General features: G+C 39.4%; 1 protein-coding gene across 7 annotated transcripts in view; it reads left to right on the top strand.

The window, feature by feature from the left end:
• LOC100646221 (glutamate receptor ionotropic, kainate 2) overlaps positions 1 to 13,409 on the top strand; it is a 113,601-nt gene that overhangs the window by 88,084 nt on the left and 12,108 nt on the right. For 2 of the 7 annotated variants that reach the window (XM_048404802.1, XM_048404806.1), the window contains exons 9-13: positions 355 to 456; positions 530 to 631; positions 1,880 to 2,149; positions 5,360 to 5,563; positions 9,900 to 10,004. In XM_048404802.1, the coding sequence (XP_048260759.1) occupies positions 355 to 456; positions 530 to 631; positions 1,880 to 2,149; positions 5,360 to 5,563; positions 9,900 to 10,004 (783 nt within the window). The remainder of the gene's footprint in view (positions 1 to 354; positions 457 to 529; positions 632 to 1,879; positions 2,150 to 5,359; positions 5,564 to 9,899; positions 10,005 to 13,409) is intronic. The other 5 variants (XM_048404803.1, XM_048404805.1, XM_012307929.3 and 2 more) reach the window with 5 other exon arrangements.

Genomic DNA, 13,409 nt, shown 5'->3' with positions numbered 1-13,409 from the left:
CGACAAAATAACGAATGCGAATTTGTTAAAATAAATGAAGTTTTGTTATAATATGTTGCTATCAATTGTTACCAAGACGCCACGGTGGTCACCCGTGACCACCAATAAGCTAAACGGTCCATTGGGGAAGAATGTTGTCTTACATCATCTATTTATTATTATTTTGCCATTATATGCTTTGAATAATAAAAATACTCCCGTGACGTCCTGAGCGAAACATGTGACTCTGGCGTGGCAGTCAGTATTAATAGTAACCAAAATATTGAAGACTGACAAACTATACCTTCCACGATAATTCTTGCATATGCAAAATACAATTCTGAAATAAATAACCACCATATCTTGTTCTTTCAGGTCGAGATGAAGGGTATTTCCGGTCCCATCGAGTTCAAAGAAGGGCGCAGAATTCAATTCAAGCTGGACCTGCTAAAACTGAAGCAACATTCGCTCGTCAAGGTACACTCTCTGTTTAACCATCGCTTGAAATTTTTTCACAGACATCATAAAGAATCATATGAGAATGAAATAGGTCGGTGAATGGCGTCCAGGCGCCGGCGTCAACGTGACGGACACCGCGGCATTTTTCGAGCCAGGATCAGCGAATGTCACTCTGCTCGTCATCACTATATTGGTGAGTCTTAACCACTGAATTTTTCTCCTTCAAATGTCATTCATTCCTATTTAAAATCACGAAAAGGCAATCTCTCCCATTTTAATAAATCGCAGAAGGACTAATTCGATACGTTTTCGCGTCTATCGTTTTCGTACGAGCTACGTTTTCGTACTGTTAATCGAAAACGAAACGTAGCCGAAATAAACTCGAAGTAGAACTTTATAATACGTGGATAACATCGAAGCAACAAGTGTAGGAAAATTTGATAAAAATGGAGAAATCGATAGAATGTCATCGAACGATCGCATCGTAAAAAGTTGAGGAACGATTGTCTGAATTGATCATGTTAGGTGACGTTTCAGGCACACGAGCAATAACACGTCACCTGAAAGACTTCGACACGAAGATTCGAGCAATAGAGTGTTCATTGGCAATGATCCGTAGGAAGGATATTTACGAGCCACCGTGGCGAAGTCCGCGTAACGGAACCTCGTACTTTATGTCCGGTATCCGTACTACCTAACGCGTCATTCCGATCGAAGGATAGAGGCTAAAGTGGTATAAAATTTCTACGTTTCCCGGGGATAAAATCGACTGCATCGACGAGTCGTGAAATCGCTAACAATCGAACCAACATAGAGTTGCTATAGTCTGGCTCGAAGATTTCCAGAGGTTAGGGCCATTTTCCTCCGCTCAAATAGGATAAACGTAGAAACGCAAAATTGTCGTAGGTATTCTGGTTCGGATTATGGCAAATTGTATGCAATCTTTGTTTAATTTTCCTTTTAAAATATTTCTCAAGTTTCCAAAAAACGAATATAGGAACATGAAATTGTTGTATCGCATTCCAGAACCCTTTCGCACAACAATAGCAGTAAACTGTCAAGTTACAAATTCTAGACTAGTTATAGACTTTTCATTTTCACAGTTTTACCCTAAGTAGAACTATCAAACGACTTGCCATTTCTAAAATTTCATTTGTTTTATTATTACACAGCGAAATATATTAACTTGCGACGTGAGAAATTTCACTGATAAAAATTTTAATTGTTACAATTGTTTAAGGCAGCTCGAACTACAATAAATCTTGCGCTATCGACTTTTTTAGCGTTTAGAAGACACTGATAGTTTCTACACGATAAATCGATAATTATTCGATCGATGACGTTGAAAATAGCTAGCGATGCGAATTTCTCCCATTTGGAAAAGCCTCTCGGGAGCGATTAGGGAATCGTACGAACGTGAAACATGTATCGTCCTGTGTAGGCTCGTGTATCGTCCAGATCTGATAGCGTGTTCCGTTGTTTGCATGGACCCCCTGTTGCGACACAGGAAATTCCGTACGTGATGATGCACTACGAAAAAAACTACACGGGGAACGCGCGGTTTTACGGTTTTTGCGTGGACCTACTGGAGGCGGTGGCAAGGGAAGTCGGCTTCTCATACAGATTGGAGCTGGTACCGGACAGGAAGTACGGCGCGAAAGACCCGGAAACCGGGGAGTGGAACGGCATCGTCAGAGAACTCATGCGACATGTATGATTTGGTTTGTTTAATTTCTCTCATCTCACTTGGTTCTCACACCTTTCTCTCCCACGCGCGTGATTTCCACCTAGGTAACTATAGATACACAACCAATCTTACACAGTTAACATTCTCTAGACTGTCTTTGTTTCTTCCCAATATTAGATCACTCTTTTCATTCTTTTAGTCGATACAAGTTCACATAACGATTTAATATCTCCTTACACTTGTGAATAGTCTCATACGCACCTGATAGTTACATTAGCCTAGACACACGAATTTAACGTTTAACAAATTGAAACGTTATCGCTTCAATATGGAATGCGCCCATTGGTGTCGTATTGGTATTGGTATTCTATCCTAATAATGAAATAATATTATGTGATATTGAATACTACTGAATGACGAAATATCAATTAATATCTTCTACGTCTAATGTAGATAAGGTAACTTTTAGTTCGCACATCAATTGTCGTGTTCCATAATTAAAGTGTTAATGTACAATGCACTCTCAGTGAATTAGGTGATTGCTGTAAACACAGATACATAGATAAACATAGATAAAAGACATTTGTAGGTAATAGACAGTCCCTCGGGAATACTTTGAATAAGCGCGAAACACCGACTCTCGATAGGATCCAAGAGTGAAATACTTGTTACACCACGAAGATTTGCTGCATGAATCGAAGGCGAAAGTTGCAACCAACGTACGAAAAGAATTTTTTGATCACTCCATTTCGATTAAAATCACCTCTCACCAGGATGATACAGAGCAACATAAAAAACCCACCTCCGTTCACAAGACACTTCTTTTGTACTCGCGTTGATTATTAGACGTTTGGACGTCTCTCGACTCGTCGTTTATTCAGACCTGTCCACCTTCTAAATCATCGTAATCGATCATTCGCGCGACTTGTCTCGCCTCGTCTGACCGAGGAGTCGAAGCTAAATCATCAACTGTCGCCACATCGCGTAATAAAGCCCATAAATCGAGCATGGATCGCAAGCTGTTAATTGACATCAGTCAACGCGAATCACTGAGAAACCTATGAACCAAGTCTCAAATTTTTTTCATGATAAAATAACACGATATAAGAATTTGCAACAAATTACTTAAATACAGATATACATATTTAATTAATCATATATCCATTAAATTCTTGTACATGAATAGTTGTGTTTCTACGAAGGTTGAATTTCAGAGGCTACTATCATTTCATATAAATTTCGGCCTATTATATTATAATTATATCATAGTATACTATACGTATTACGTAGAAGTATTATTTAGAAAAATTATTATTATTATTATTATTTTTTAAAGAGACTGTAAAGGAAGTAACTATGATAACTAGATTCCAAGAATTGTTTAACTTCAAAACTGGTGCTTCTTGTAAATTTTGATTCATAAAATTACTTATTCGTTGAGGAAATATTAAGTATATGTATATATAATGTTTAGAAGATTTTATACTCTGCTATAAAATAATTTCAAATCACCTGATGGTTACTCAAACGATTCGATTAGGATGAAAAGTTAATCACGGACGGGGATTCTTGTCATAACGCAGAAATTTCGGAACTTCTCTGTCTCCCTCTTCGGGAATCTGTTCGTTTCCGGGTAAAATTGTCGTGATTAACGGAACTCGCGAACACACATGCCTAATTTGCAATTCGAGAGAATACCGAAGGTTCGATGTGCGAGCACGCCTCTGCATTTCCCCATTTACCGAAACACCCCGCCCCGCTGGCGGAACTTAAATTAAACTTAAATGAATTCGATTTTCCAATTACTCGACCACAAACCACTCCATCACCGCAAATTACACGGATCTCTTCTATGTTCAGCGAACACACGTGTATCAGGAAAACAAGATCTTTTCATTCTCCTGCCCCAATCGTACCGCGTGTCACAAAGTAGGTGGCAAAGTTCATTTACGAGTTCAAATGAGTTTTCGTTTGAGTCTTATTCGAGCCTCTCAAAAGACAAACTGCTCGATTCCTTGAACGTTTTATAGGATTGTTGCTTTGTAAAATTTCCCAATTTCATTACATAAGAAATAAGAGGTGTATTTCATTACATAAGAAACAAATTAATTCCAGGAGTTCATTTGTTATGAAAATTAGCAGGAAATTCTTGTAAAATTAAAATACAAAATGCGAAGATTAAAATAGGAAAATTGATAGAATCACTAAAATTATCAGAATTATAAGTTACAAGCGAATGGAGAATGTAGATAATATTTTGCGCCGAATTGTACACAAAGAGTGTTTAAAAACCAACTAGATGAATTTTCGAGTCATTTTACCCATCCAGAGTGTCGCGTTCATTCGAGACTTTTACTTTCAAAATGAATTATACCGTCGCGTCGAAAATCCCCATGCGGAAGAGGAAGCGCAGGTAGAAACATTCTCTTTCGTCGTTTCGTTTGCTTTTCCACGTTCTTGCAGCTGAGTTGCCTTGTACGCGTGGCTACATTATCCCGAGGGAACGTTCGTGGTAATAGTCTATCGAGTGGTAATCCATTTAGCCGGTAATCAGCATCGAACGCCGTCCAGTACGAGGCTCTGCGCGTCGTGCATTTGCGGTAAATATCGATCAGATTCGTTCGAGACACGTGGAACAATGGAGGCTCGATCGTCGACAAACGTCGTCTCTCTCTTTTCTCTTTTCCGACTACTTTCGAGTAGGAGACACTATATGCGAAGAATAATTGGGATAATTTGTAAGTCGAACTGTAGATTGGTACAAAGTAGCAGCTATCTTACAGTTAAATGCCTTGAGGAACATTAGTAGTAAAAGCTGAAATGTTAGAAAGAAGAAAGGAAAAGCTAGCTTCCCATTTGTGTAACCGATTATCCTTACAAAGAGTGGGTAGAAAATTTTCTGACAAAGATAAAAGGAAACTAAAAGCAAATTAGAGAAGCTACGAAGGGATAGAGTAGTAAAAAAATGATTAATATTCAAGTAGAAATGCTCGAAAAATGAGAGAGGAACAGGGGATCTTAATGAAAAAGGGAAGGTTAATAAAACAAAAGTAGAAGAGAAAACATATGAATGATGTGGTTGAAGCAAGGTACTATAGGATGGGGGAAAAAGAGTCTTACAGATACGTACGGATAAAGAGAAAGCAAAAAAAGGTCGGGGAAAGTGAGGTCAGAAAAGAGAAGAAGAAGAAGAAGGGGACAAAAGGTAGTAGCTCCTTTTTATGGTCCCCGTAGGAGCAGCCGTACGTAATGCTGAAGAGCAGAGGGAATTTCAGCGGGAACGCACGTTACGAGGGCTTCTGCATCGACCTACTCAAGGAGATAGCTCACATGGTGGGCTTCGCCTACAGGATCGAGCTCGTGCCGGATGGCAAGTACGGCGTTTACGATTACGAGACTGGCGAGTGGAACGGAATAGTCCGCCAGCTGATAGACAAGGTGAGTATGTCTATTCTCGAAGCGTCTACGCTCGTGGAAATTTACATGTAACCGCGCCGCCACGCCGCAACCTCGTCACGATCACGCTCTGGAGAGTACACATTACGTTTGCTCGTAAGTACATTTCGGATAGTTGAAGCAAGTGTCCCCATAGACGAGGATACTGAAGCATCGACGATGAAGCGCGGGTTCAGTACACCCTGGGAATGTTGCTTTATTTATAGGATTTTGTATGTCACGAATGCATCTACAGGCGTTTTAAAACAGCCCAAAATAAATTAATATCGATTTACAATAGAACCGCGGATCACAAGTGAAAAACATAAAAAAAAGTCATATGTATTTCCTGTCTTTTATAAAAGAGCAATTTTAGAGTTGAATGTGCTTTTATCTTTGCATTATCCACTAACTGGCATAAAAGTTAGGAAACCAACAGGAATGGATTTATATTTTTCCCATGCTGTCTTCGATTAATTACAAACACTCAATTACGAATGAATTGAAATTGACTGAGAGTTGCAGTTCCATAAAAATTGCCATAGCCAATTATAAACTGGGTAGTCTTGTCGATAGTTTCAGTATTGAAATAAAAATCTACGTTATTGACAAAACAACCTGACATGACCTAATTGAAAACATAACAAATATGAAGATGTATCTTTGCACATGCTTCATCGTTCAATGATGATGGAGCGGGAGAAGAAGAGTATACAATTTAATAAAAATTGGTTAAAAGTTTGTTAAAAGTTCGTTAAAATAATATCGAATATCCTGGAGGAAGAATAAATAATGTACCAATGAATTGATGATTGCGTTATGAAATGTCTATTCCGTACATTACACACGTAGCTGTAATATATCGGATAAAAAGAACTTAGAAAATCTTTAGCGCGGTTGCTAAGATACTTGTCTTGCGAACTCGAGAGTTTCATTATCGCTAAATTCGATTTATTATTTAAACTTCTTTTTAAATTAAATAAATTATATCTCCAGTACACTGTCGTAGTACTTGAAGCTAAAATAAACTTCTCAATATCCATCGTGATAAAAAATTGTTTAACTCGTATAGAAGTTAAAAAAGAGCGATAAAACGAAGATAATGAATTCCCCTTCGTTAATCCCCTAGCGAATTCGAAACTCCGAGTTCCAAGTGCAAGTTCTCGGCTAACTACCGTCAACAAAGATACGGTGGGTGCGACAACACATTCCGGGGAAACAATTTGCAATGCAAATCGCGAGCCGATGCAACGGAACGATGGAAATGTGTGCACCGTGTTCCCTGCTGACTCGTGTGAGAGGTGCGAAACCATGGTTCCGTGTATGGTAGCTTCAACCGTCAACCAAATGAGACCTAGGTAGCAGCTAATACGCGCACAGCCGATTGATTAAGTGCGGATTACGTCTAGCAGATCTCTGCCAACCGGGAATCAAATACTACCAGTGATAAAGTTAGCAAATTAGCGCGTTACCAACAACTTGACGGAACGTTCCTCTTGCACACTATGTGCAGCCCTTGGGAGAGATGAAAATTGCATTAAAAGAGATGAAAATTCATTCGACCAACGCCCCGTATGCGTTACTTCGAAATGAATCTGTAAAATATAGCAACGCTTCGTTTGTTTCAGGATCATATTCTGGCAACAAAAAAAAAAAAGAACAAACGAGATTAAAACCGTCGTGTCGTAAAAAAATATAAAGCTCGCGCGTATAATAGTAGATGTGTCCGTCCAACTCTCTCTCTCTCTCTCTCTCTCTCTCTCTCTCTCTTAACAGGGAAATTCCAGAAACTACTTTCGCAATAAATCTCGAACGTCGGAGTCGGACTATTCGGTATTCTAGAAAGCTCAAGTCGAATGTGTACTTTCCTGCGCGATGCATAATGGATGAATCCGGGGTTCGCGGATCTTCGCGTCCGTAGAACAAATTAATATCGCGGTTTCGGAGAAATTAGCGCGGCAATAATTTTCTCGCGTTTACAGTCTAGTCGAGCAAAAACACAGGCGCCCGCGCAATTGTGAAACGTTAGGGGAAATCGAGCGCGCGCGCCATGTATTCGAACTTAAAATTACAGCGGAATTCCTCGACAAATGGAATTAACAAAGACTTGGTTGGAGAATTAGTCGGAGCAAAAGATAATTAACGGTTAAACGAAAATCAGTTTAAAGGGGTGCGCGATTGCAAAGGACTGAAAACGAAGAGAAATTTCCTGCGGCTAGGAGTTTTTCCCACCGTGTACCTAGCACGACAGCTGGCACAAAGCGGACGGCGCTAAATCACCCGAGGTTGCTGTTATTAATTTTGTCAGATGATCATTAATAATTCTCGTGTCTAGGCAGTGGCGCGCCAACGGAAAAGTGCGACTTAATCGCCGCGATTTTTCTGTAATAAAGAAGAAGGGGAACTCGGGTTGAATAAGTGGCTCTACTTAGAATTCCCTTTCGCTATCTAATGGCGATAGATGTGTATATAATTTACGCGAGCCCCGTGATTAATGAACGAGCCTCTCCTTTCTTTTTCTTCTCTTTTACATAGGTACACATAGGTAAATAAATAGCGCGCCGATATCGCGTAAATGCGTTCGCTGCAGAAATATTCGATCAATAGGAAATAATTAAAACGTTCCATTTGAAAATTCCTTCGATATTACGAGAGGCTTATTTTCCCTACGTCTCTGCCGATCCAGGAATGCAGTTTTCGAACGAAGTTACGGCAGCACGATCGAAACGATCCGAATGGCTGGTAAAAAAAGAAAAGAAAAGCAAGGTGGAACGCTGACGAAACTCTCGCCAACTCCTCGTAGGACTGGATTAAAAAAAAAGGGAAGAAAATTCTGGCTCAATCATCGGTGATTCTGCGCGAGGAACTATGTTCGAAAAGTCTGGTTCGACGGCCGGCTCTGTCGATGGCTCGGCAAATTGATTTAACTGATCGTTTTTTACGTTACGTTACGTTACGTTACGTTACGTTCTCGATGCGTTTCCATGAAAAACAGGCCATCTCGACGAGAGTCACGATGTTCGTGGAGAATTATTTTTTTACTTTAATTCTTCTCTTTACCTCTCTGCCGTTCCCTGTTCGCTGCAGGCTGAATCTTTCCGATCTTTTTCACCTCTGGAATATATTCTAATACCATCAATGCTAGAAGTACCGACGACGATTCGAGTGTAAAACTTGTACGAAAAAGATCAAGAATAAAACGCGTTTAGGCAGTGTACTGTCGGTAGAAAGTTCGAACATTTCGACCATTCTATTTAAATCATATTTCAAATACCACGAGATACAAGGATAATCATTGAGTATTTGATAAAACGGTCGTTAGAACTATCGTTTTATCGAACGAGATGGAAGAACAAAGGAAGAAATGGTGGAAAGACACGCGAAGGGGTGAGCTGAGCGGTTTCTTTCAGCCAGCCTTATCGGTCGTGACCACATATACGGTTTCCAAGCAGCCGCAGCCAGAAATAAATCTGCCTAGTCTCATGGCGTGCCCTATGGCACAGCAAGTGCTTTTCCAGACGCTGAAAAAGCAGCGAGATAACGTATCTCGGCTGCGTATGCATACCGCGTTTTGCATCGTAGTCCCGAAAACCGTTTTCTCGGCCAAATCTTTTCCCTTCTATCAAGTCCTCGAGCGATTCTTCGGTTTTCGCGAAACCTGCACGCGGATTGAATGGATTTTTCAATGAATTCGAATCGTACGATTCGTCCACGGGTTAACGACGTTCGATTTCTTTACCAGTTTTCATGAACCTCAGTGGGATATCGCTCTAAAGATAGGAAGTAAAAAATAACGATTCCTGTAGAAATTTCATTGTACCTAGGTAATGTCCACACGAGGTGATTTTAACGTAGACGTAGAATTTGAAATGATATACATTTAAAAAGCGAGTAGATTTCCTAGCGTTTTACCCTTGCTTCCGTAGCAAGTCTTAAATCCTGCACCAACTGCACGTCATTTCACAAGAACACCGCCACTCTCACTGCTTTCGATTAGACATAGGAAATTAGATTTAGGAGATACAGATACACGCAGAAACGTGAAAGAACATGGAGAAAGGTAGGAGATACACAACTACCAGATACAACCGCCAGCAAATGAATCCATATATTCCATCACATTTTCGTGAATTGTGGTTAGATACTTTGATCTACGTTTTCCTTCGATTATCCTTCGTACTTCTACATGCTATATACCATGTTTCATACTTATTTTTCTTTCAAAGAATGTATAGATCCATGTATCTAACCGCATTGCATTTACGAAACATTATATCCTCAGTTTTGTCGTTTCCTTTGTTTCCGTCGACTAATCAAACGTATTCGTCTCTATTCGCAGAAAGCAGACTTGGCAGTCGGCTCGATGACCATTAATTACGCCCGCGAAAGCGTGATCGACTTTACGAAACCGTTCATGAACCTTGGCATTTCGATTCTCTTCAAGGTAAGATTCTTTAAGAATTTTGTTCTATTTTATGTAAAAGTAAACAAAGAGAAGAAAAGATAAAAATGTATTTAAATGTGTAAATATCTGCAATTCACCTAATCTGTGGATACCATCTATCTTTTTGGAGGAAACGAGGGATCGAACGCGCTTAAAAGAATCGCTGGTCCAAATAAAACACTCGTTTAATCCGGCTCGATTCGATACCGCGTCCATTCTCATCCGGAAATTCATATTTCCTATTCTACCACTTATACTACCATTCGCTGGTTAATCTGACTTTTTTCCGCATGCCTTTGCATCTCTGGCTGTTTGAATTGGTCTCGCGACCAGCACATATCGCGACTATAACATTTACGTTGCTCTGACCATTTAATTAAATACGTATTAATTCCTGTATTTGTGATTTTTTTCTTTTTTTCTTTTTATACCTTTTCATCATATAAAGTTGAACATTTGTAACATCCGTATTAGTTTATTCTCTTGATTAAAGAACGAACTGTCGCTAAGAGGCGATATCGTTACGAAAGGGCTACTAAAACGCAGAAACAGCCATAACTTGGGAACGAGGACGAACGACAAAAGTAAACTCGCGTGAACCTTTTATTGCTTTCCCAGTTGCAGTACGACAGCCTGAAAGTTATATCTGCACATTAAAATACCTTGTAATTCACCCTCTCCTTTTTCTACTTTGTCGGTTCTCCTTTCGTCACTGCGAGCGTATTAAAATGCTTGCGTTTTCATGGAAATCTGCACGCTGTTTATCTACAACTAATTGACCAAACCATATGTTAATTTTCAACTAGTCTTCCACCTTATCTTCTTTCGTTTGCTTTATGAATTTCAGAAATTTGTAGTTCAAATCACCGCTAAAACCAGATTATATCCTTAAAATACTCTTAGAATAAAACTGTAAACTGTGTAAAACATTGTTGGAGAAAACGACCTTGAACGATCGATCGATTTCAGTGAGACTACGGAGCAGCCTTAACACGCTTTTCAATTTTACTCGCGACACGGAACAGAGACCGCGTCAATCGACCAAAACGTAACGTGTATCGTTTCCGGCGATATGTCGTCCGGCTCGAGCCGCATTTCAAATCGATCTACACTCATACATGTACAGTGCACTCATACATAGATATGATTCATATACCTGGAAAGAATCGCTGATCAAATCGGCGCGATCGAATTGAACTCCTCGTGAACGCGTCCCAAATGAATAAATATTCACGTGGTGCGTGTTCAAGCGACGATTATTATTTCGCGACGCGTGAGAAATTGGCGTGACAGGTCACGCCACGTGGTGCCACGTGCTAATTAGACCCGCAGATGATGGCGCTCGAAACATTCGATTAGCCGGAGATCCGGTCAAGCGAGAAATTCGATTTTCGTTTGACCAGCCGATTCCATGGCCTTTTCTGTTAAGTCGATCGTTTGGAACGATATTTCTTTTGTTGAGTTGGTTTTTTGCGAATAACGGGTGATCCAGTTTGCGAACAAAATGTGTCGAATGTACTTTTAAATTACGCTTGAGTGATGGAATAGTAATAGGGTGAAGGTGTACGTGATGGAAATTTTATGAAACAGAGGTAGGAAATTTAATGGAAAGATGGTAAAAAATTCTATTTGTGTGAAGAAATTCATCACTGATTAATTACTGACAGATAGTTGATTATCTTCGCCTAATACATCTGCCAACGAAAACAGCGTTATTTGTGAGCTGAATGAATAGAAGTTTGTAGGAATTACTATTAGATTTCTGCTCCTCGTCTTTTATTACTGATTACTATTCTTCATAAAAAAAATTCTACTTCCAATGCATTCTTAACGAAGAAACCATTATTTGCCTCGTAGTAAATCAGAAAATAAATCAGTCGCTTTGATAAACCGCAAAATTCTCGCAGAAACGATGTTAGAAATTCACAATAGTAACTCAGCGAACAATACTAAGCTGAGTTTACATTGGTCTAGTGGCATTCCAGTCCGGTGATCCAATCCAGCATAGGGTCGTTGTTGGAATGATGAAAACAATGTTCTCGTGCCATTACAGGGACGTCATTCCAATAAGTAAAGCAGCCCAACGACTCGATGATTCGGAAGTCTATTTTACTATCCGGTGTTTATTCCCAGCATGGAGAACACAACACTCCAGCATTACTGGACTCATCTAAACATCTCGATATTCGATACTAATCGACACGTAGTACAGTGTATCTATTGTCATTACAATCTACCACTTTAAACGATGAAAAAAAAATTTGGAATGACATAGACATTGATCGATTTCCAGTCAAACAACTGGAATGTAATCGCTTGGCTCAGCGACTGAACTAATGTAAAGCCAGCTTTTTAGTGTGCGTACTATGGAAGAACAACAACGACAGTAACGACAGCAAGAAAGACAAACGAGCGTCGCGACTCCTAAATAAAATTTTCTAGACGATCGTGCTTCGTTCAGTTTCAGCCTCGTTCCACGTTTTGTCTTTTATTTGCCGGCTAACGATGGAAAGCCCAATCGGCCGTTTCTCAATTGAGCCAAATTTACAGAACGACCGTGTCAGTTCCACTTTTCGCTTCTCGATCTTCCACCTCTTTCCCTTTTCTATCGTATTTTTCCTTACTTTTTTATTTCGTCACCAAAATCAAGTAACATACAATTATCCATGATTGACTTGAACATAAATGAAATGTTCACTTTGGAAGACAAGTTAATTCGTTGCTCGAATTGAAAATCTTTTTCACATTTATAGTTACATAGAAAAAGTCTTTATACAGCTTCCAAATTTTGTTTAAATAAGATATATAAATCATCTTTGGTTAAATAACGATTTCTTAACGTGTAAACCAATAATACAAATAATTCTTATTCATCTTCGCATACAACGCACTAATTTTACAACATTTTGTATAACGTTATTTTCATGAAAATGACTCTTTTGTATAATATACCAAAATTTATGTTGAGTGTAAATATTTTTTACTTTATTTATAAGTCTGAGGTGGATAGGTCGTGATAAGTATGGAAGAAACACTCGAGTATAGTTAACAAGATATATTTATTAACAAATACTCCATATGTACACTTGGCGTAGAACTCGCGATTACTATTAGGGTTTCGCGACTCGCAATTACTATTAGGGTTTCGCGACTCGCGATTACTATTAGGGTTTCGCGACTCGCAATTACAAGTTCGGCTTCTGGGCGATGCGTTACGATGCACGATACAATTTCGGATGATGATTGCTTACGATGCCAAGGAACTCGGGTCAACTATTACTGCCAATCACCAACTATCGACTCTGACTGACGTCTAACGATTGACTTTCTGTCACGATGATGCTGCAGAGGAAAACTATGATGGGGTGTGTCTAAGGATACGAGATCATAGGGTTCATCGAGGAA

This window comes from Bombus terrestris, chromosome 4 (assembly GCF_910591885.1).
Source record: "Bombus terrestris chromosome 4, iyBomTerr1.2, whole genome shotgun sequence".
Classification (NCBI taxonomy): Eukaryota; Metazoa; Arthropoda; class Insecta; order Hymenoptera; family Apidae; genus Bombus; species Bombus terrestris.
This window is presented reverse-complemented; position numbering and strand designations above follow the sequence as displayed.